Source organism: Portunus trituberculatus, unplaced genomic scaffold, assembly GCF_017591435.1.
Source record: "Portunus trituberculatus isolate SZX2019 unplaced genomic scaffold, ASM1759143v1 PGA_scaffold_522__18_contigs__length_968829, whole genome shotgun sequence".
Classification (NCBI taxonomy): domain Eukaryota; kingdom Metazoa; phylum Arthropoda; class Malacostraca; order Decapoda; family Portunidae; genus Portunus; species Portunus trituberculatus.
In genome coordinates, this window is record NW_025541691.1 from 240,145 (window position 1) to 265,082 (window position 24,938).

At 40.6% G+C, this 24,938-nt stretch overlaps 1 protein-coding gene across 8 annotated transcripts in view; it reads right to left on the reverse strand.

Annotated features, from left to right (window-relative positions):
* LOC123500960 (inactive hydroxysteroid dehydrogenase-like protein 1) overlaps positions 1-24,938 on the reverse strand; it is a 323,618-nt gene that overhangs the window by 51,565 nt on the left and 247,115 nt on the right. For 6 of the 8 annotated variants that reach the window (XR_006673515.1, XR_006673513.1, XR_006673512.1 and 3 more), the window contains one exon: positions 17,999-18,076. The exons of 1 other annotated variant lie outside the window; for it this stretch is intronic. Coding sequence is in view for 3 of the 7 variants with exons in the window: in XM_045249509.1 (XP_045105444.1) it covers positions 18,008-18,076 (69 nt within the window). In the remaining 4 variants the exon portion in view is untranslated. Of the gene's footprint in view, positions 1-17,001; positions 17,057-17,998; positions 18,077-24,938 lie in introns of those variants that run through there. One more of the 8 variants, XM_045249508.1, reaches the window with a different exon arrangement.

The following is a 24,938-nucleotide window of genomic DNA, read 5'->3' on the forward strand; positions in this document are numbered from 1 at the left end:
GCTAAAGATCAGAGCAGAAACTAATGAAGGAAAAAAGAGGCACTACATAGTGGTGTACGTACCACCTAAGACAAATGCATGGTCAGTACAGGAATATGAAGAAATGATAAGTGATACAGGAACATGTCTGGAAGAAATGTTGGGTGGCTGTGAACGAACTATAATGATGGGAGATTTTAATTGTAAAGAGGTGTGTTGGGAGGACTGGTCAATGGAAGGATCAGAGACAACATGGGAAATACACTATTGACACTGGCAATGGAAAATGTGTTAACTCAGTGGGTCAAAGAAGATACTAGGTTTGGAGGAGAGGAGCATCGTCAAGACTGGACTTGGTCTTTAGTACAGAGCCAATGGTCATTGAGGAGATGAGGGTGGAGTGCCCTTTAGCAAAGAGTGATCATGCAGTTTTGGAGTTCAAGGTGATAGATGAAGAGAAATCTAGAAGAAATGAAGAATATAAAGTGGGAAGATGGAATTATGCCAAGACAGATTTTGGAAACCTAAAGAAATTCTTTCAAGAGACAAATTGGATGAAATTCAAGAGTGCTAAGGAGCAAATGAAAAGTGGAAGGAATTTATAAAAATATACAAAGAAGGTGAGAAAAATTTGTACCAATAAGACAACATAGAGAAGTTGGAAAGCAGGACTGGTTTAACGATAGATGTGAAAAGGCTAGAACAAGAAAAGAGGATGCATGGAAGAGGTGGAGAAGGAAAAGACGGATTAAGCAGTGGGAAAGTTACAAAAGAGCAAGAAATGAATATGTGTTGATTAGAAGAGAAGAAAGAAAGAAACAAGAAAAGGATATAATTGATAAATGTAAAGACCAACCAAGGCTTTTTACAGACATGTGAACAACAACATCAAAAATAGAGAAAGTATTGAAAGTTTAGAAGTAAATGGAGTATGCAGTGAAGATCCCAGGAAATGGCAGAGGCTATGAATGGATGCTTTCGGAAGGTATTCACAAAGGAGACTGCTTTTGACAAACCACTGGTAATGGAACAGAAAGGGATTATGAAGGAGTTTCAAGTAACTGTGGAGGAGATCAAGAATATGATGGGGAGTTTAGAAGTGAGAAAAGCTGTGGGACCTGATGGGGTATCAGGATGGATTTTAAGAGAATGCAGGGAGCAACTGGCAGAAAAAGTTTGTGAAGTAATTGATGCCTCATTAAGGGAAGGTGTAGTGCCCCAAGACTGGAAAAGAGCTAACATTGTCCCAATCTATAAATCAGGTAACAAGAGAGACCCATTGAACTATAGACCAGTGTCACTTACAAGTGTGGTAGCTAAGATGTGTGAGAGGGTGGTGAAGAATAGATGGACAGACTTCTTGGAGAAAATGACATACTTTGTGAGTGTCAATTTGGTTTTAGAAAAGGGCGTTCATGCACGACAAACCTGATATGTTACTATTCGAGGGTGATAGATGTAATACAGGAAAGAGATGGTTGGGCTGATGGAATATATCTGGATTTAAAAAAGGCCTTTGATAAGGTACCACACCGGAGACTGATCTGGAAACTTGAAATGGTAGGAGGAGTGCATGGCAGTTTACTAAAATGGATGGAAGACTTTTGGTAGGAAGAGAAATGAGAACAATAATTAAGGACAGACCATCAGAATGGGGCTTGGTGGAGAGTGGAGTTCCACAGGGATCAGTGTTGGCACCAGTAATGTTCGCGGTCTACATAAATGACATGGTGGATGGGGTGTCCAGTTATGTGAGCCTATTTGCAGACGATGCAAAATTGTTAAGAAAAGTGAGATGTGACAAAGATTACAACTACTCCAGGAAGACAGTGTTGGAAAAAAAAAATGGAGCTGGTTGCCAGGCCCTGTTAAAAGAAAAGTAGAAAGAGAAAAAACAAAAATCTAAAAGGAGGGTCCAGTTAACGTAAGAGGTGTCTTGACACTCCTCTTTGAAAGAGTTTAAGTCATAGGCAGGTGGAAATACAGACACAGGTAGAGAGTTCCAGAGTTTACCAGTGTAGGGAATGAAGGAGTGAAGATACTGGTTAACTCTTGCATTAGGAAGATGGACAGAATAGGGATGAGAAGAAGTAGAGAGTCTTGTGCAGCGAGGCCGCAGGAGGGGGAAGGCATGCAGTTAGCAAGTTCAGAAGAGCAGACAGCATGAAAACAGCGGTAGAAGACAGATAAAGATGCAACATTGCGGCGGTGACTTAAAGAATCAAGACAGTCAGTTAGAGGAGAAGAGTTGATAAGACGAAAAGCTTTAGATTCCACCTGTTTAGTAAAGCTGTGTGTGGATCCCCCAGACATGAGAGCCATATATACACGGGCGGATAAGGCCCTTGTACAGAGCAAGCAGCTGGGAGGGAGAGAAAATGGACGAAGACGCCATAGGACACCTAACTTCTTGGAAGCTGATTTAGCAAGAGTAGAGATGTGAAATTTCCAGTTTAGATTTTTAGTGAAGGATAGACCGAGTGTGTTTAATGTAGAGGAGAGGGAAGTTGAGTGTTATTGAAGAAGAGAGGATAGTTGTCTGGAAGGTTATGTCGAGTAGATAGTTGTAGAAATTGAGTTTTGAGGCATTGAACAAAACCAGGTTTTCTCTGCCCCAATCAGAAACAAGTGAAAGATCATAAGTTAGGCGTCCTATAGCATCTCGCCTTGAGTCATTTAATTGTTGTTGGGTTGGGCGTCTGTTGAACGCTGTTGAATAATGCAGGGTGGTATCATCAGCATAGGAGTGGATAGGGCATTGAGTCAGATTTAGGAGATCATTGATGAATAATAGAAAGAGAGTGGGTGATAGGACAGAACCCTGTGGAACACCACTGTTGATAGTTTTAGGGAAGAACAGTGACCGTCTACTACAGCAGCAATAGAACGATCGGAAAGGAAACTGGAGATGAAGGTACAGAGAGAAGGATAGAATGTAGGAGGGTAGTTTAGAAATTAAAGATTTGTGCCAGACTCTATCGAAGGCTTTCGATATGTCAAGGCCGACAGCAAAGGTTTCACCGAAGTCCCTAAAAGAGGATGACCAAGATTCAGTTAGGAAAGTAAGAAGATCACCAGTAGATCTGCCTTTACGGAAACCATACTGGCAATCAGAGAGAAGGTTGTGAGCTGATAGATGCCTCATTATCTTCCTATTAAGGATAGACTCAAAGGCTTTAGAAAGGCAGGAAATCAAAGCTATAGGGCAGTAGTTAGAAGGATTGGAGTGGTCACCTTTTTAGGGACAGGTTGAATGTGAGCAAACTTCCAGCAAGAAGGATAAATAGAAGTAGAGACACAGATGAAAGAGTTTGACCAGGCTGTGAGCGAGTTCGGAAGCACAGTTTTGAGAACAACAGGAGGGACTCCATCCGGACCGTAAGCCTTCCGAGAATCAAGGCCAGAGAGGGCCAGGAAAACGTCTTTATAAAGAATTTTAATTTTAGGGATGAAGTAGTCAGAGGGTGGAGGAGTAGGAGGAATATGCCCAGAATCATCCAAAGTTGAGTTGGTAGCAAAGGTTTGAGCGAAGAGTTCAGCTTTAGAAAAGAAGAGACAGCTGTAGAGCCATCTGGATGAAGTAAAGGAGGAAAGACGAAGAAGTAAAGTTGTTAGAGATATTATTGGCTAGATGCCAGAAATCTCGAGAGGAGTTAGAATTGGAAAGACTTTGACATTTTCTATTGATGAAAGAGTTTTAGTAAGTTGGAGAATAGATTTGGCATGATTACGGGCAGAAATATATAGGGCATGAGTTTCAGCAGTTGGATGGCTACGGAACCGTTTGTGAGCCGCCTCTATCATTGACAGCACGAGAACAAGCAGAGTTAAACCAAGGCTTTTTAGCTTTAGGGTTAGAGAAAGTATGAGGAATGTAGCTCCATGCCAGAGATAATCATCTGTTATGCGCTCGGCACAAAGAGAAGGATCTCTGACATGAAAACAATAATCATCCCAAGGAAATCAGAATAGTACTGCCTTAGTTCCTCCCATTTAGCAGAGTTAAAATGCCAGAAGCACCTCCGCTTAGGCGGGTCCTGAGGCTGCACTGGAGTGATAGAACTGGTAACGGAAATTAGATTGTGGTCGGAGGAGCCCAACGGAGAGGAAAGTTTAACAGAGTAAGCAGAAGGGTTGGAGGTTAGGAAAAGATCAAGAATGTTGGGCGTGTCTCCAAGGCGGTCAGGAATACGGTAGGGAACTTCACTAGCTGCTCTAGGTCATGAAGGATAGCAAAGTTGAAGGTTTGTTCACCAGGTGACAAAGATTGCGAACTACTCCAGGAAGACTTGGACAGAATATGGAAATGGAGCTGTACATGGCAAATGGAGTTCAACACGACAAAATGCAAGAAAATAGAGTTTGGCAAGAGTGAAAGAAGAATCAGGAGTATGTACAAGATAGGAAATGAAGACATAAAACCAGTCATGAAGAAAAAGACCTTGGGGTGACAATTACCAATGACCTATCGCCAGAGAGACATATAAACAAAATAATTGGAGAAGTATTGAACTTATTGAGGAACATAAGAGTGGCGTTCGATATTTAGATGAAGAAATGATGAAGAAAATAATTACTGCAATGATAAGACCGAGGCTTGAATATGCAACAATACAGTGGGCTCGAACTTAAAGAAACACATAAGGAAACTAGAGAAAGTACAGAGGGCTGCAACAAAAATGGTGCCTGACTTAAGAGATTTGACTTATGAAGACAGACTGAAAAGAATGCAACTTCCGACCCTGGAAAACAGAAGAGAAAGGGGAGACCTGATAGCAATATACAGAGTGATGATTGGCATGGAAAAAATGGATAGGGAAGATCTGTGTATGTGGAATGAAAGAATGTCGAGAGGGCATGGGAAAAACTAAAATGGCCACTTATAGGAGAGATGTGAAAAATATAGCTTCCTCATAGAAGGGTGGAAGCATGGAATAGTTTAGACGTGGAAGTGGTCAACGCAAGGAATATTCATGATTTTAAGAAAAAGCTGGACATTAATAGATATGGAGACGGGACAACACGAGCATAGCTCTTTTCCCGTATGTTACAATTAGGTAAATACAATTAGGTAAATACACACACATAAAAACCAGTCATGAAGAAAAAGACCTTGGGGTGACAATTACCAATGACCTATCGCCAGAGAGACATATAAACAAAATAATTGGAGAAGTATTGAACTTATTGAGGAACATAAGAGTGGCGTCAGATATTTAGATGAAGAAATGATGAAGAAAATAATTACTGCAATGATAAGACCGAGGCTTGAATATGCAACAATACAGTGGGCTCAACTTAAAGAAACACATAAGGAAACTAGAGAAAGTACAGAGGGCTGCAACAAAATGGTGCCTGACTTAAGAGATTTGACTTATGAAGACAGACTGAAAAGAATGCAACTTCCGACCCTGGAAAACAGAAGAGAAAGGGAGACCTGATAGCAATATACAGAGTGATGATTGGCATGGAAAAATGGATAGGGAAGATCTGTGTATGTGGAATGAAAGAATGTCGAGAGGGCATGGGAAAAACTAAAATGGCCACCTATAGGAGAGATGTGAAAAATATAGCTTCCTCATAGAAGGGTGGAAGCATGGAATAGTTTAGACGTGGAAGTGGTCAACGCAAGGAATATTCATGATTTTAAGAAAAAACTGGACATTAGTAGATATGGAGACGGGACAGTACGAGCATAGCTCTTTTCCGTATGTTACAATTAGGTAAATACAATTAGGTAACACACACACACACACACACCATGGAGAGCGGACATGCCTCGCGCAAGAGCGGCATCTAACTAACACTCCACATGCTAAGCAATGTGCTTGAGTGAGAATAGTTATTGCTATTGAGGGGTGACCAGAGCGAGTGAACGAGTGTACAGAGTGAACGTAGCCTGGTGGCGTGTACATGGGAGTGATCGGAGGTGGGAGAACCTCCACACTCCAAACGACAGAGCGGGAACCCACAAAGGCCAGCCATAGCAGCCGCCAATGCATCCAACCACAAACGTAGCTACCAGGCCTGGCCCCCAGTGATCACACACCCACATGTTCCCAGGAAGAGTAAGAAAAAATGGATAGACCGGTAAGGAATAAATTACCAGATTCAAAATATGTTGATGAGGCCCAGGGAGCAAAGCCGAAAGTGGCCAGTCAAAGCATGAGTCCAGCTTCAACAGGGGCAACATTGCAAGGTAGATTGGTAATGTTGGAGAAGAGATTTGAGGAGTTAGTGAAGGAATTAAAAGTTCAGAGGAGTGAGGAGGAGCAGGATAGAGAATTCTGCAAGGCTTTGAAGGAAAGAGTTAAGAGACTGGAGGAAAATGAAAAACGATTGGTGGATGAGAATGCGCACTTGAAAGTGGAGGTTGAAAATACAAGAGATGGTTGGAGGAAAAATGGATAGAGTAGTAAAGGAGAAAGATGACTTTAAGGAAATGATTAGTGAGCAGAATGAAAGGCTTGAAAGGAATGGGAACTGAAGAAAACACAATGGACTGAGTCGAGGAAGCAGAGATGGTTGGATTACAAGAAATAATTAAAGATCAGTTGAAGGAAGACAAAAAGAAAGGTCCAAGGAACTGGTTAATGTAATGAAGAATAAGGAAACATTGATAAGGAAATAGCAGAAAAGAAGAAGAGTGTGTTAATATTTGGGATGAAAGAACAAAATATAACATATAAGCCTAAGAGAATTAAGGAAGAATTAAAAATGGTAAGAGATCTGTTCAAAATCTAAATGATGATGAAAAAAAAGACCTACAAGAAGAAGTGGAAGAGATCCATAGACTGGGTCCGTATAAGGAGGGAGTGAGCAGACCGATTAAAGTAGTACTGAAGTCACAAAAATCTGGAGGATATCCTATATAGAACATCAAAGTTAAGAGAGATAGAAGGTTGTAAAGAGGTGTTTGTGAGAAAGAATAGAAATGAGGAAGAGAGAAGATATAAGGAATTGGTGGAAGAGGCGAGAAGGAAAATGATGAGCGGTCTGAGGAGGAAAGAGAAAAGTTTTTGGAGAGTTATAGGAGAGAGAGTCAGAAAGTGGTATGTGGAAAGAAGGAATACGGAGGAACCCTAGAGGGAGCAGTGGGTGGACCGTAATGTATACTAATATAGATGGGATACTGTCAAGTAGATTGGAATTGCAAGACTATATGATAGTGGAGAAGCCTGATATAGTGTGTTTGACTGAGACAAAATTGCATGAAAAACAAAGATAAATTTGGATAATAAATATAATATATGGAGAAAGGATAGGGAGAGTAAAGGTGGAGGAGGAGTTATGATTATGACGAAGAAAGAAATAAATGTGGATAAGGTTTGGTATGGGAAGAACAACGAGAAGTGATAAGCATAAGGATAAAAAGTGATGGAAAAGAATTAATAATCATGGTGACCTATGTACCTCCTAAAACAAATTCTTGGACATTAAGGAATACGACAATATGATCAAGGATACTTTACAGAGTTTGGAAAGTGTATTATCTGGAAAAGAAAGGTGATACTAGTAGGAGATTTTAATTGTAAGGAGGTGGATTGGGAAAATCTAGTAAGTGGTGTTGGAGAGGAAGCATGGGAGAGAGATTTCTTAATCTAATGATGGAAAATATGATGGAACAGAGGGTGAAGGAAAATACTAGATATAGAGGAGATGATGAACCGGCTAGACTGGATTTGGTGTTAACAAGAGAAGTGTACTTTTGTGGAGATATACAATACAAGTGTCCTTTGGGAAAGAGTGATCATGTGGTTATGGAAATGCAGATAGCAACAACACAGCGAAGGAAGGACGAGACATACAGGAGTGGTAGATTGAATTATAGAAAGATGGACACAGAAAGTTTGAAAAATTATTTCAGAAAATTAGATTGGGAGATGTTACAAATCAGAGAAGTGCAAAAGAAATATGAGATTTTTATGAAATATTATAAAGAAGGAGTTATGAAATTTGTACCAAAGTATAAACCGAGAGAGGAAGGAAGAAAGGATTGGTTTAATGCAACTTGTGTTAAGGCTAAGGAAAAGAGAGATGTGGCTTGGAAAAGATGGAAAAGAGCAGGAATATACTAAATAAGGAGAATTATAGAGTGGCGAGAAATGAGTATGTGAGGGTAAGGAGGAGGAAGAAAGAAAATTTGAAAAGATATTGTAGACAAGAGTAAGGAACATCCAAAATTGTTTTACAGGTTCATAAATGGTAAACTTAAAAGAGAGAGTCCATTGAAAGATTAAAAGGAGAGCAAGGGATAGTAGATGACCCTAAGAATATAGCGGAATTGCTAAATAATAGTTTCAGCAAGTATTTACTGAAGAAACAATGTTTGTAAAGCCACAAAATGTACAAGGAAATGTGCACATGGAGGACATTAAGATACCTAAAAAGGAGTTATATAAAATGTTGGAGGAACTTAAAGATGATAAAGCGATGGGACCAGATGAAGTTTCAGGAAGATTATTGAAGGAGTGTAGAGAAGAATTGATTGATCCATTATATGATATTATAAGGTGTTCATTAGAAACAGGGGAAGTACCAGTAGAGTGGAAGAGAGCTGAAGTGGTGCCCATTTATAAGGGAGGCAGTAAGGAAGAGCCTCTTAACTATAGACCTGTGTCTCTAACAAGTGTGGTCGGTAAGATTTGTGAGAGGGTGATAAAGAAATATTGGATACGGTTCCTGGAGGATCATAAGTTATTATCGGATCATCAATTTGGCTTCAGGAAAGGGAGGTCATGTGTAACAAATCTACTGAGCTTTTATTCAAGAGTGGTTGACAAAATACAGGAGAGAGAGGGATGGATGGACTGTGTATATTTGGATTTAAAGAAAGCTTTTGACAAGGTACCTCACGAGAGACTGTTATGGAAAGTAGAGATTTATGGAGGACTGAAAGGAAAAGTGTTAAAGTGGATGGAAAACTACTTGAGATGGAGGGAGATGAGAACGGTAATAAGGGATGCAAGGTCGGACTGGTTGGTGGTGGAGAGTGGAGTCCCACAAGGCTCAGTGCTGGCACCAATACTTTTCCTGGTATATATTAATGACATACCAGAGGGAGTAAACAGTTATATTAATTTGTTTGCGGATGATGCGAAGTTGTGTAGGTGTGTGAAAAGTGAAGAAGATTGTGAAATTTTACAGACAGACCTGGATAAGATTTGGGAGTGGAGCAAGAGGTGGCAAATGGAATTTAATCTGAGCAAAAGTCATGTGATGGAGATGGGAAAGAGTGGAAGACGGCCAAGAGGGTCATATAAGATGGGTGAAGAAGTAGTGTTGAAAAAGGTGGAAAAGGAAAAGGATTTGGGAGTGATAATACAAGACCATGGGCAGTTTGAGGCTCATATTGATAAGATGTTTGGAGAAACGTATAATTTGATAAAAAAATATTGGATTAGCCTTCCATTATATGGATAGAGATATGATGAAGAAATTAATTAGTATGGTAATTAGACCAAGATTGGAATATGCTGGAGTGGTTTGGTCCCCTTATAAAAAGAAGCATATAAGGAAGTTGGAGAGATTGCAGAGAATGGCAACAAAAATGGTTCCGAATTGGCAGAAATGACCTATGAGGAGAGATTAAAAGAAATGAATTTGCCTACCTTGGAACAAAGAAGAGAAAGAGGAGATTTAATACAGGTTTATAAACTGTTGAATGGACTGGATGAAGTGGATAATGAGCAAATGATGTTGAGAGAGGAAAACTTAAGTAGAACTACAAGATCGCATAGTAAAAAGATAGCCAAGGGAATATGCTTGAAAGATGTGAAAAAATATAGTTTCCCACAAAGATGTGTGGAGGTGTGGAATGGTTTGAGTGAGGAGGTGGTGTCAGCAAAGAGTGTGCATAGTTTTAAAGGAAAGTTGGATGTGTGTAGATATGGAGACGGGGCCACATGAGTATGATACCCAGGCCCTGTAAAATTACAACTAGGTGAATACAACTAGGTGAAATACATCCCTTTTACCCGATCATTCACACCAATGGCTCTAGACAACCATTCCCTGCTAACATACACACGAGGTAAGATTCCTGACACTACACACCTCCTACCACTCTCCCTTATATTGCCTAACATTTCCCGAAATCTTGCCACTAACTCCTCCGACCCACCTGCTCTGCCATCGTTCCCACCTACGTGCAAAACTACTACACCCTCCCTCTCCATCCTCCCAACCCTCTTCTGCACCTCCTCACTCACTGCCTTCACACCTGCACCAGGCATACACACGTTCGTCCTCCTATCCCTGTCTTTCCCACAGAAAGTGCTATCTAAATACCTAACCTGAGAGTCACCCACCACACACACCTGAGGTGTGCTAGGCACAACCATCCTCCTCCTCTCCTCTATTCTTTCTCCTTTCACTCACCACAACCACTTCATTCACTCCACTCTCACTTTCACTCTCCCCCTCCCCCTCCAACAAACCGAACCTATTTTCACACTCAACAGGTTTAGTCCTATCCTCCCTAACTGCCTCCGCTTTCCTTCCCCTCGCAACCTGCCATCTCTGCCCATCCTGACTACTATCTTTCCCGTCTGGCTCGCCTGTTCTTCCCACTCTGCTCTTCCCGACAGAGGGCCAAGCCACCCTGTCGCCCTCAGAAGGTCCAACCTTCGGCCTAACACTGATCTCCTGCCTATATAAATATATATAAAAATAGTTATATAGTTGAGGAGGACTTAGATGTTGTATGTGTCACAGAGGCATGGGTAAATGAGGAAAAGTTTAGGGAAAATAGGAAAGAATATGAAGTAGAGGGATACATTATGTATTTACACCAGAGAATTGGTAGGATAGGTGGAGGAGTAGTTATTTATGTAAAAAAATCTTTCATTTCCAGTCAGGTTAATGGTATTAAGGTAGATAACAGAGTAGAGTCCTTATGGCTGGATGTTAGAGTAAACAAAAGTAAGGTTATTAGAGTAGGAGCTTTTTATAGACCACCTAACCAGTCAGCAGAGGTAGACAACCTTATGGTAGATGAGATAAATAGGGGGTGTACTAGTCAGACAATTATCTTAGGGGATTTTAATCTCAAGTCAGTAAACTGGGAGAGGATGGTAGGAGATGCTAGTGAAAATAAGTTTATGGAAAGTTTTTAGGATAACTATTTAGTGCAGATGGTAGATTAACCTACTAGGGGGAGGAAGGTTTTAGACATAGTACTAACAAATATTGAGCATTGTTTAAAGGAAGTTGAGGTAGGAGAGACTTTAGCAAACAGTGACCATCATATAATTAGATTTATCATTAATTCCAGTAGGGATAATATAGTGAATAAGACTAGAGTCCCAAACTATCAGAAAGGCAATTATGGTAGGTTACGTCAGTTATTAGGAGAGGTAAACTGGGAAGATAGTTTTGGAAATAAAACTGCACAGGAGATGTGGGATATTTTAAGGTTGTAGTAAAGGGTATAGTGATGCAGTGTATCCCTTACAAAGATATAAGGCAGAGAAACAGGAAGCCATTATGGTGGACTCATGAGATAGGTAGCCAGATCAGAGAGAAGAGGGCATACAGAGAGTTGCAGAAAAGTGGGAAGATATAGATTTGATTAGGTACAGACAGGTCAGAGATGATTTGAGTAAGGTTATAAAAAAGTAAAAGGCAGGCAGAGATAAAACTAGCTAGAGCTGGGAGTAAAGATCCCAAAAATTATATAGTTATTACAAGGTCAGTGATAAAAGAAATAAGGATAGGATTGGACCACTCAGAAAAGATGGTGTAGTAGTGGATCAAAATGAAGACATAGTAGAATTATTGAATGAACAATTTTCTTCAGTATTTACTAGGAAAGAATAGGAAATCCTGTTACAAACAGTGTGACGAGTAGTTTAAGAGCTTTAGAAAATATTGATATAAAACCAGGAATTATTAGGAAATTTATTCTTGAACTAGACGATAGGAAAGCTAGTGGTCCTGATGAGCTACATGCCAGAGTACTTAGGGAGGGTGTAGACAGTATTTCTGAAGCACTTAAGTTAATCTTTGAAAGATCACTTAGGTTTGCTGAGATACCTCAGGACTGGAAGTTAGCTAATGTTACTCCAATATTTAAAAAAGGTAGGAAGGATGATGCGAATAATTATAGACCGATCAGTTTAACTAGTATAGTATGTAAGATACTAGAGAAAATCATTAAGGGTAGTATTTGGGAGCATTTAAATGAGAATAGATTAATTAGAGATACTCAACATGGCTTTAGATCAGGGAGGTCCTGTCTTACAAATTTGCTCGATATCTAAGAATATATTACCAAGGAGTTAGATGATGGAAATAGCATAGATGTTATATATCTAGATTTTAGCAAGGCGTTTGATAAGGTACCGCATAGGAGGCTAGTGTACAAATTGAGACTACATGGGATAGGGGGTAGGTTAGTTGATTGGATTAGTGAATGGCTTTCTGATAGGAAACAGAAAGTAGTATTAAATGGGGCAATGTCTGAGTGGAAGAAAGTGGTTAGTAGGGTACCCCAAGGATCAGTGCTAGGACCTCTTCTTTTCTTGGTGTACATTAACGATTTAGATATAGGAATTAGTAGTAAAGTATCAAAGTTTGCAGATGATACTAAGATAGCATGTGCAGTACAGGGTGAAAAGGACAATTACAGAATACAACGAGACCTGGACAGGCTGATAGCATGGGCAGACAGGTGGCAGATGGAGAGTAATTCTAAAAAGTGTCAGGTTATGCATTTAGGTAAAGACAACACAAACTTTAGCTATGAGATGGAGGGATGTTGGCTAGAGGCAGTAGAGGAAGGAAAGAATTTAGGAGTAGTGATAGACAGGACTATGAAATTTTCAAAGCAATGTTTAAAAGCAAGAAATAGGGCAAATAGGATCCTGGGTTTTATAAATAGAAATGTTAGTTATAAAAGTAAAGAAGTGGTGCGTAGCTTATATAATTCCTATGTTAGGCCCAATTTAGAGTATTGCATACAGGCCTGGTCACCCATTATAGGCAGGATATCAACATGTTAGAAGCAGTTCAGAGAAGAGCAACTAGGATGATACCAGCATTAAAGTGCCTGGAGTATAGAGATAGATTAAAGGAATTAAACATGTTTTCATTTGAGAGGAGATGTATAAGAGGGATTTGATAGAGTTATTTAAAATGTTCTCAGATACAAACTACATAGATGTGAGATCTTTCTTTACCTTAGAGGAGGGAAATAGGACTAGAAATCATGGCAGGAAGATTAGAAAGCAAGGCTGCAGGTTAGATATAAGAAAATATTTCTTTAGTCATAGGGTGGTAAACTTCTGGAATGCATTGCCAGAGACGATTGTAAATAGCACTAGTTTGACAATGTTTAAAAACAGATTAGATAAGCACTTAAATTTATTAGATTTATAATTATGTATAGCACTGCATGATAGTTTTTATAAGAAATTTACTATAGTTAAACAAGACATGATCCCCATGTATGGGGACCACAAATTGTAGAGGATTTCGCTGCAGGACTTAGCCCTGTTAATGGGCGAAATATTTAGAATTAGTATATAATGTATTGTGTACTTGTAAGTGTATCTTTAAGTACTGATGACGAGGTCGCTGTGCGACTGATACAGGATAACCTAGATGGGCCCTGGTGGCCCTTTGTTATCCTTTTATTTATGTTATGTTATGTTATAAAGCTATCTATAGCTTACAAAGGGTTATTTGTCGTGGTAAACTATTTTTTCTGTTAATGCATGTACATAAGACAAATATAATAAAGTGTTTAAAGTGTTTGAGAGAGAGAGAGAGAGAGAGAGAGAGAGAGAGAGAGAGAGAGAGAGAGAGAGAGAGAGAGAGAGAGAGAGAGAGAGAGAGAGAGAGAGAGAGAGAGAGAGAGAGAGAGAGAGAGAGAGAGAGAGAGAGAGAGAGAGAGAGAGAGAGAGAGAGAGAGAGAGAGAGAGAGAGAGGGTGGGTGAGGGTCTAGGAGGGGGAGATAGCATGCGTGATGGAGGGGAGGCGAGAGTTCAAAGTCAAGTTGTCAGCCACAGCTGTCTGTAATCAAACATTTGTTTTTTTGTCTTTTCTTCTTGAAGTATCTCACTTTAATTCTTGTCAAATTAATGCCTGTCAGGACTTTATTATTTCTGAAAAATTTGAGAGCTAAATGATGCATGACCCCTCTTGACGCCTGGCCAGTTACTGAGTCACTGAGTGAGAGACACACATCTAAGGTTGAAACTTATGAGAGAAAAATATTCATAATAAACTTTTTTCGTAGCCACAAGCATTAAGTGATACATAATTTTTTAGGGCGTGAGTCATGCTATGACACAATCACACAAGACATTTAAAAATGGCCTCCTGATGGGAAGGGTATTTAATTAAAAAAGCTACACCATGTAGAAATTAGGATCTGAAGGTTTTGGAGAGACGTTAACCCTAAATTAAATCCTGAACTGCCTCTATAAGGTCCGAGTTGAACTGACCACTTTTTTTTCTTTTTTTTTGGGGGGGAAAGGGTTGGAATTCATTTAAGCTGAACATTCCCATTTGTCAGACCAGCCTTTCCCTCTTTTAGTCCGAGTTAGCGAGGATCAACAGTGTGTAAAGTTCCGACTTAAAATCGGTGCCTAGCGATTGCAGAAAGCAGATGCAAAGCAAGACCAACATGTTGGTCTTGTTAGTCTATTTGTGACTTTATTTATGCCATGATGTCATGGAGTAAGCTTTGAAAATGTGGTCTCCAGATACAGAGATGTTAAAGTTGGTGAAGGAAAAAGAATACATTTGGGACCCCCCAAAACGAATTATACAGTAAAAAAAAACCTTGTGCAAATCGTCGTTCAGTGAAATTGTTGCCACTCAACAAAAACTGCTTCCCACAATGCAGGGTGTTGTTGGAAGTGAGGATTGAAGACTTGTCAGGATTTAATTTGATCAGAATTGTGCATGGTCTTCTTAAGATTAACAATTTTCTTATGAGAAGTGTAGGCTAATTTAGGGTGTGGTAGACACTCCTTTCTTTCCTTCTACTTAGCCAGGGATATATCCACAGGCATTTTCTTTTCTGTTGACTCTTTCAGTATGTCAGTAATAAAAGACCAGGTGAACAAGAATGAGAGAGAGAGAGAGAGAGAGAGAGAGAGAGAGAGAGAGAGAGAGAGAGAGAGAGAGAGAGAGAGAGAGAGAGAGAGAGAGAGAGAGAGAGAGAGAGAGAGAGAGAGAGAGAGAGAGAGAGAGAGAGAGAGCTACCTGCCTATCTCCCCACCCCCACCCCCACCAAGCTCGCATATGGCACCAGCAGCTGTTTTCTATGCCTGGAGTGAAGACATTAAATGCTTGTTAAAATTGCTACTGGACCATATGGAAATCAGCCATTACAGCAAACAAGTTATATCTTTAATATATCTTCTGTTCTTAGTGAGACAAACTTTTATTACTGTACTTTTTTTGATAATGATGAACTCTTTTCCTTTAACATTGACTGTGAAATAAGATGGATTGAATTATGAAAATAATTTTTTGCATCATTTAAAGAAAATTAACTACTGAAAAAAAAGGGAAAGAGGGTGTTTAAGGATCTAACAGATAAACTGCTGTCAGTAACAGACAATTGACTATAATGAACAACCACTTCAGCTCTGAAGTGTCTGTTATCGTGAGGCACCACAGTATAAATTAAATAGTTAAGCTAATGTAAAGAGATAAGGTTTTATAGTAGAACCAGCCTAACTTTGTTCTTTGGATGTTGTTTATACCTCTCCATGCTATTACCACCTCAACCCTGAAGTGACCTGTCCTGACTGTGGACAGCAAGGGATTCACATGTCAAGAACAGTGGAGCAGCAGCACTGCACAGCATGTACACATTATCAAGTGTAGCAGAAGATAAACAATGTCATTCTTCAATTTTCAAATAAAAAAATTGTGAGCAAGAGAAAGAGATAACCATGTGCATGTCGAGTGTAAATGTGACATCAATGCAGGACAGGTGCAGCCAATGCCCAGAGTACCAACTTAGTCTGGTTTGACTATAGAGATGCTCAATAAATGTACCTACTTAAGAAAAAATTGTGTAAACTATATACAGTGGAAACTCAATACTCAAACTTAATTAGTCCCAAATGGCTGTTTAAGTATCAAAATGTTCAGCTACAGATACCTGTAAATCAGATAATTTGTTCTAACCTTAGCAAAACCTGAAGATTACAAAAATTTCAATGTAAATATTTTTATAATTTTGATTTATACTTACCATTATTGAAGGCTAGCTATGGATAATGTAGAAGAGGAAGGGAGAAGGGTAGGAAGAAGGAGGAAGGATGTGGACGAGTCACCATTCATGTAACTCGTCTCCTGGTGTGATTCCTATGAACCCACTAGTGCAGGGCTGTGGCTCACTAACACTTGCACTCTTACTATATTCCTTATTTTCACCACTAATAAGCCTCTTTGGTAGCATTGTAAGTTTCTAAATGAAAAACTAATACAGAATGCAGGAGAACGTTGTTGTTCTCATGACTGTGGCAAAGGATGTGCACCGATAACCAGTATACAGGCAATCCCCGCTTAATGAAGGGGTTACGTTCCTAAAAAAACCTTTGTTAAGTGAAGCTTTGTTAAGCGAACCTATTATAACAAGTTTAAGCCCTGACTTGAATTTCCACTGAGAGTAAACAAAGCGAGAATGCATCATAGTACAGTGAAAGGTTTAATGAAAGTAAAAATTATGAAGTTAAACATTTAGGCAGTTTAATTTAAGTAGTTATAATGTACACTAATGTATGTATGTACGTAGCTTTACAATGCTGATCATCTTAAATTTATGAAGGGAGGGAGAGTGAAACAGGAAAGACACTAACCGGCAACCTGTGGAATGTAAACAAAGGGCGCATCATTGTATCACATACAAAACTTATGTACCACATTTCCACAAGGCTTTCCATTTTATCCATTGTAGAGTCTTGAGTTCAGGTGGTTCTTTTAGCTTGCAAAGAAGATACAGTCTCACCAGCCTTCTTAATAGAGTCTGATGACTTGAAAATAGTAGAGACAGTAGATGGAGTCAAGATGGTGGCGAGCAATTCTAGTAGTTTTCTTGCCTCTCTCGTGTCTGTGAATAATATCCAGCTTCACTTCAAGAGTAAAAGACTTCCTGGTCTTCTTAGCAACGCTAGGCGACATTGTATGGCGTTTTGGTGGTAAGTTGAGTGAGAGAAGATGAACTGCTGCTGATGCTGTTATTGTTTTGAACTAGGGGAGTGAGTGGTGCGTGTGTTGTCCACGAGAGGCGCTGGTGTATTAAAAAACCTGTCGGCTTGTGTGATACAGCAGGGCTTTCAAACTTGGAAAAGATTACCTGGATAAAACTTCGTTAAAGTGAGTTTGGTGTTCGTTAAACGAAGAGATGATAGTAAAATGAAACCTTCGTTGTAGCAAAATTTTGTTGTGTGAACCTTCGTTAAGCGGGGTTTGCCTGTACTTGAATACCGGTATTTCAGATTCGGTATTATTGGTATCAGAAAATTTGAGTACCAGATATTTTTTTGAGTATCAAGTCAAACATTTGCATTTGAGTAATGAAAAGTTTGACTTTAAAGACATCTGAGTATTGAGTCTTCACTGTATAACTGAAACTCTCCACAAATATTTATATTTAAAAGAGATAAATGATAGAAGCTATAATACTGAAAGAGTCAAAAGAATAATAGCAATGAGTATTTTGGCAAATGGAATAAGTATTGTAATTTACTGCTATCACTAAAGAGAAGTCTATAACAAAGACCTGTTTTAATCATTGGATCAAAAACCTGAAGTTTTACAAAAAGATGCAAAATAAAAATTTGAGTGTTTAAAAGGGAATGAAGAATTATGATGAGAGTATCAAAGACTAAAGTGGACTAGAAAGTTGATATCTTGACTACAATTTGAGAAAAAAAGTGGACAGCTGGACAAAAAACAATAAATGAGAAAAGTAATACACAATGATGACAGGAAATCATAGGAGGCATTGATTTTGCAGTGGAATCTTAGGTGGTAATAACAAAATACTTACAAGTAAATTTCATACAGATAATCTGGTAATAATGATGCTTGCTGCCAGCCACCAGGGTGAGCACTCCATTATCCAGGCCTGAAATATGATGTACTTTGAGGAAAATAAAATTTCTAACCACTAACTAAGAAAAATTATGTAAGTATTTATTTATTTTTTGCAAGAGGATTAATGACCAAAGAGAGCAAGAGAAAAGCAACTTGAAACCTTCCTTTTGAAAGAGTCATGTCATAGGAAGAAGAAAATACAGATACAGTTGACTATAAAAATCCAGGAATCTGTATTCCAGAAACATAAATTTTTCAGCATGAGTGTTGGAGTGCCTTTTAAATTTACCATGCTGGTGTACCATTGTTTTCTGGAAGCACAGTTTATGTTCTGCTTGTGGTGTATTACAAAATCATGTTTTGTTCACTTTGCAACAGCTAACAGCTTCTCATTTGACCATCTGTTTGCTGCCATATACCCCCATTATGGATTCAGCAAAGAAAAAGATGTGGCATAAAACACAAACATATGGTATTGATCAGAGAGAAAGTGGAAGTGGTAAGAAATTTTCATCTAAAGTTGAATGTTCTACTTTTAAAACACTGTATAGGTAGTCCGTATCTGTTAAATATATACAGGATATACAGGCTGAACCTCCCAAATCCAGCAACTTCCAGACTTAAGGCTTACCAGACCATGGAAAATTCTGGAATACATGTGGTCCTTAAAATACTGCAGAATACCACCCCTCCTATCCTACACACTGTCATAGCTAATGAAATTGATCATAACAAGCAAAATGGCACATTTTAGACACAACTCTATCTGTGGCCAGCTATTAACTTATGATGTCATTCATAAGTGCTAACACAAGGTTTCTCCTGTTTTGGTGCTGCCTTTGAATGTCAATCCATCCAATCTCTTGTCAACATCATTATATATATATATATATATATATATATATATATATATATATATATATATATATATATATATATATATATATATATATATATACCATAACATAACTTTTGATTATATATCATAATGTAATTGTTTTTATTATAAATTTAACAATAAACATCAGTAATGATGAGTAAATGATGTCCTTTGATGCATTAAAGTATTACAATAAATAATTGCTGAGAGTAGTATGATCAGTTTTCCCAAACTCAAACAAACCTTGCCTCATGCAGCCTGCATGTGTCAGGCCATAATCTTCTGTATAGGTGGTCCATTTCTGTTAAATATATACAATATATACAAACACTGTATACAAAATCTGGAATAAAAAAAAAATCTGACAGTCCTACAATTCTGAGGTTCCCAGATCTTTTTTATAGTCAACTGTACATACAAGGAGTTCCAGAGATTACCAGAAAAGGGATGAATAATTGAGAATACTGATTAAGTCTTGTATTAGAGGCAAACTATATATGGGTGACAGAAAGTCTTGTGCAGTGAAACTACTTTAGGAGGTGAAGTATACAGTTTCACCTCACAACATTTTAACTGACTTCACCACTGTACTCCATGAGATGATCGCCATCCATTCCCCAGCACACTGCTCTCAGCGGCTCCCCACTCTACGTGGCGCTGTTCTCACCAGCATTCTCCTCGGAGTTTCGCCTGGTAGGCTTCACCCCTTTTTTATTTGCACACTTTGGTGAAGGCATGATCCTCGGATTATTGTATATATGTTTATGTGGCCCTCGGGTCCTGGAAACCATGCTGGAAAGTTGCTTGGATCATGTTCTGGTTTTTTATCATGACCATGGTTATTTTTCTCTGTGCTCTTTGGAGCTCGGCCTACTTTAGATTGCTTTATTTCTTTTCTGTGGCCGTTGGGAACCTGGTGTTTTATTTTTATGACGAGTAATTTTTAGTTCCCAAACTCTGTTATGTGACCTGGAGTTATGTTTTGGTTCACAGTAGCATGGCGGATCAGGAGGACGCTAGACCAGCTCGGTCGTCCCCCTCCTCAGCGTCTGGGTCTGTGCATAAGAAAAGACGTGATGTGGAGCCTTCGGCGCCGCCCTACGCCTGACAGCATTAAGCTGACTTGTGACAAGATTAAGTTACCAAGTAATGTGCCTAACTTGGCAAGTTGGCAGTTCCTGTAACCAACGCTGTGGTTACAAAAGCTATGAGTGTGGGTGGCCGTTTAGTGGATGCCCGCCTGTTCTATGCGAATGGTTTACTCTGCAAGGCCTTAGTGCCGGTGGTCCAGTGCATCAGCGACATCGGTGAGAAGGGCAAGCCCCTCCATGGCTATTTAAATGGCCTTAACCCCTTCATTACCGATGAGGTACCATAGTACTTCATGTCAACTTTCGGCTGCCGAACCGATGAAGTACGTGCGTACTTCATTGCTTAGTAATGATACCCAGGGCTCCATATTTCTCGGTTTGTATGGTTGTAATTTACGACAGTGACAAATTGACTAATTAGCACCTTGTGTTTCAAGGACGTTGGCCCGTGGTGGCGGGGGGTGGTGATGTGAACCGCCCCACCCATCAGTGTGTGTGTTTGACTTTGAAACATCCCATTAGCCAAATCTATCAAAAGACATGAAAAATAATACTTAGATGACTAAATATGGGCATAGAAATGAACATTAGACTACCTACGCGAAATTATGAGAAGCGTCGAAAAACTCGGTGCAGGGGAGGGGTTGGTGCAGCGTGTGTTTGACTTTGACACGCGTCGCATTATGGCATCTTTGTGCTCCTCCAGCAGTGATTCTGAGAGTTATACCCCTCTTGACGATGACTTGCAAGGATCAGATGATAATCTGACACAATCAGAAGGCCTCACAAGTGATTCAGATGATGAATATTTGCCAGAAAATGACAGTGAGGCGAGTAGTGATGACCTATATGAGAGTGATGGTGACGATGAGGAGACACCACCCAGCCCCTCACCTCACACCTTCACACTCATGGCTGATCCCTTTTCTGATCATCGTCCTGGCACTGTTCCTGCCCTAGTAGAAGATTTTCAGGTGTTCATCCTGATATCTCACGGGATAACATTAGTGCTTTGGACTGCTTCCAGCTATTCATGTCAGACGAGGTCATAGGAAATCATGTATAACAACTTCCGATTTGAAAAAGTATACATCCCATGACCAAATCTATCAAAAGACATGAAAAATAATACTTAGATGACTAAATATGGGCATAGAAATGAACATTAGACTACCTATGCGAAATTATGAGCACTCGAAAAATTCGGTGCTGGGGGGAGGGGGTTGGTACGCGCAGGATCACGGAGTCGGTAATGAAGGGGTTAACAGCAGTCTCAGGCTCATGACTTCAATAGTGAATTACCTTAACCATTTGCGAAAAGAGGTTGCTCGCCTCCACGTGCACGACCCTGCCACGACCGACCTGTGCAAATGGGAGTGTGAAGATTGGTTGGGATGAGCTTTTTCCATTTGATGTTGTGAAAAAGTGTGAGGAAATCCACAAGATGCGGAAGCTGGGCAGGCCAGCTTTTCGTCCCTTTCAGAACCGACGCCTGGCTACTTCTCGGCAGTTTTCCAGACGTCCTGGCCACTTCCAGCAGTGGCGGGCCCTTCCTCAGGTTCACGGCACCATGTTCGGCCTGTTTTAGGCCAAAGGGCGTCCCAAGGAAGGGGGATGCCGAGATACTCCATGCCACACCGCTCCACCCAGTAGATGTTCCTCTGGTGAGTGCACCTCAGGTGTCCTTGATTAACACTCCAAATAATTTTGTGGGAGGTAAGATTTTCACTGCCAGATCTCAGAGGTATTTCTTGTCTGAGGACAGATGGATAAAAGATGTAGTCCATGGTAAGTTTTTGGAGTTTACTACCTTACCCACCCAAGCTCTTCCTCCTCCACCCTTGAAGTTTTCGGTTGCTGATCATTCGGCTTTGGAAACTGGTCTTACAAGATGTCTTAAATATAAAATCATTGAGCCTTGTATACCAGATAAACAGGGGTTCTTTTCTAATGTTTTTCCTGTTCTTAAGAGAGATGGTACAGCTAGGGTTATCCTTAATTTACGGGAGCTTAATGACTACCTTCCCCATTTGCATTTCAAAATGGATTCTATTAAACATGTACTTCAGCTCATCCAACCTAACTGCTACTTTATGACTTTTGATTTTAAGGATGCTTATTTTTCAGTGCATATCCAACCAGCTGATAGGAAATGGCTACAATTTTTCTGGAGGAAACAGACTTTTCGCTTTACTTGTCTCCCTCAGGGGTTGACCTTAGCTCCATGTACTTTTACAAAACTGCTCAAACCAGTTCTTTGTCACCTTCGGAAACTTGGTATAGTGGTAGTTTGCTATTTAGATGAATGCATCTTCTTTTCCACTTTTCCAGCTGAGCTTCGACTTCAGGTTGGCTATGCTATGCATCTGTTTGACACTCTAGGACTGACAGTTAATGTAAACAAATCTGTTCTTATTCCTTCTCAGGAGGTGGAGTTCCTCGGCTTCATCCTTAACTCTACTAATATGACCGTTGCCTTGCCTCTACACAGGAAGGAATGCATTAGGAGACAAGGTTTGGCATTGTTGTGCCATAAGGTAGTTACCTTACATGATCTCGCTTCTTTTATTGGGATGACAGTGGCTGCTGATCTGGCAGTAGAGTTGGACCCATTATTTAGAGATTTAGAGATCATTAGGAATCGTGAACTGACTAGGAATCATGGTGATTATTCTGCTACAATTAATTCAGATTCACATGCTAGGGACCTTATACATTGGTGGGTCTACAACATCAATTGCCAAACGAAGTCTCTACGTCCTTCCTCCCCACAGTTGGAGCTGTACGCGGATGCTTTCTTAACTGGTTGGGGTGCTAGTATGGGTACTGTCAAGACAGGTGGTCATTCGGCTCAGGAGGAACTGGACCACATTAATGTTTTAGAATTAAAAGCCATATTAATGGGCCTGTCGTCTCTCTGTAAGAATCACCGGGACACTCATGTCTGGCTTAGGTCTGACAACATCGCCACAGTTGTTGGATTAGGTTGGGTTGGTAGTACAAAGCCCAGCCTTAATGCAGTCTTAGAGGAAATTTTTGCTTGGGCAGAGTGAACATGTGAAAGGGTTACATAATGCGGAGGCTGATTTTGAATCATGTGTTTGGAACTTAGATGCAGAATGGATGCTCCACCCTGAAATTTTCAAATTAGTTTGTGGTAAATTCTTTACACCTGACATTGACCTTTTTGCCACTCGCATTAATGCCCAGTTACCAGTGTATGTCTCTTGGCGGCCAGACCCGACTTCAACTTATGTTAATGCCTTTACCATTTCTTGGTCCACTGGAAACCTTTATGCTTTTTCCCCTTTCAGCATCATTTGCAGGGTCCTAGAGAAGATCCAGGTGGAGGGGGCGACAGTTCTTGCCATTTTGCCCCTATGGCCAACCCAAGTTTGGTTTCTGAAGGCCCTGCAACTGTTGGCAGCCCCTCCTATCTTGCTGCCTACCAACCCCATTTTTCTACCACAGGACCCTTCTCTTTCTCATCCCCAGGGTCGTAGGTTAGTTTTGACTGTGATGTTATTATCAGGCATTCCTTCAGCCGTCAGGGTGTTTCATCAGGGGCTGCCCACTTTCTCCTTAAGTCATGGAGGGCCAGTACAAAGCTTCAATATGGGGTACATATCAAAAGATGAATGCTTTTTTGTGACAAATGGGAAACTGATCCATTTTACCCATCTATAGGTGCTTTGTTGGATTTTTTGCTATCCAAATTTCGGAAGGGACAAGGACGCAGTTATAGTTCCATGAATAGCATTCAGTCTGCTGTTTCTGCCATCGCCTTGGTTCAAGGTCAGCCTGCAGGACAGCATCCGCTAGTCAGCAGGTTTTTTAAAGGGGTTTTTCTGGAGAGACTTTCTTTGTCGCGGTGGTGTCGTACCACCTGGGACCCGGATTTAATTTTACCTCGGCACCACCCTCTGCTGGTGGAGCACTTACATGAGAAAGCTTTCGCCACGTCACACCTCAGTCGTTTTTGCGCATTCGCACTGAGCAGATGTGTGCAGCGGTCGGCGTGTCTTTCCCAGCAGCTCTACAGAGGTTCTTCCAAGGCATTGTCACCTGTCATGCAGATACTTGCCCTCTTCCCGTTATCCCTTGGGAGCGGGTTGAGCCGAGTTTGTGATTATATTACGCCTGTGTGCATCAGCCACGAGCTCATGGCTCACTAGGCCTTTCCTCCGGCAGCCGGCAGTCATGTTGTCTTCTTCGGATGACGAGACGAGTGACTGGCCAGGTGGGGACCGCAAGATCTCTTCAGAGCAACAGCAGAATGTGGACTTGGCGCGGCCTTCCCCCACCAAGGGAGACACGTGTATGTTAGACCGGCGCGCTGGCAGGGACAGCTGGCGTGAGCACAACAAACACCCAAGGCAGGAAACGGACCCACCCGTGCCGTGGTCTGTGCTGCTTGAGGCTTTGGCTGACCTCAGGGGCGAGGTAGATAACCTTAAGAAGCAACGGACCTCGCCTCCTTGGGCTTGTGCTGTGAATGAAGGCACGAGTACTTCCCACGCTTGCTCGCCTGCCCCTCCGCACGACTTCTCCGGGTTCCGTGAGTTTCCCCGTGACTTGGAGGAAGGGGAAGTGTCGAACGAGAGCCCTCTGGGAAGCGGCCTGAATCATCTCTTCAGTAAAGGTATGACGGCTGATGAGTACCAACACATGTTTGAGGATGATATTATCAAGAGACCTAACAATTGCCAGGCGCTTGCCCCAGTGGAATGTAACCCACAAATTTGGGATGCACTTAGGGGAGAGGCAAAGAGAAATGACTTTTGCCTCAAAGATGTAAGTAAGGATATCCTGGGTGTTTCTACAATTATTACAAAGTCACTGCTGACTCTCAACAAAGTGGCTGAGCACACACAAAACCCAATTGTTGCACAAGAAGTGGGGTTAATTAATGGCGCACTGGC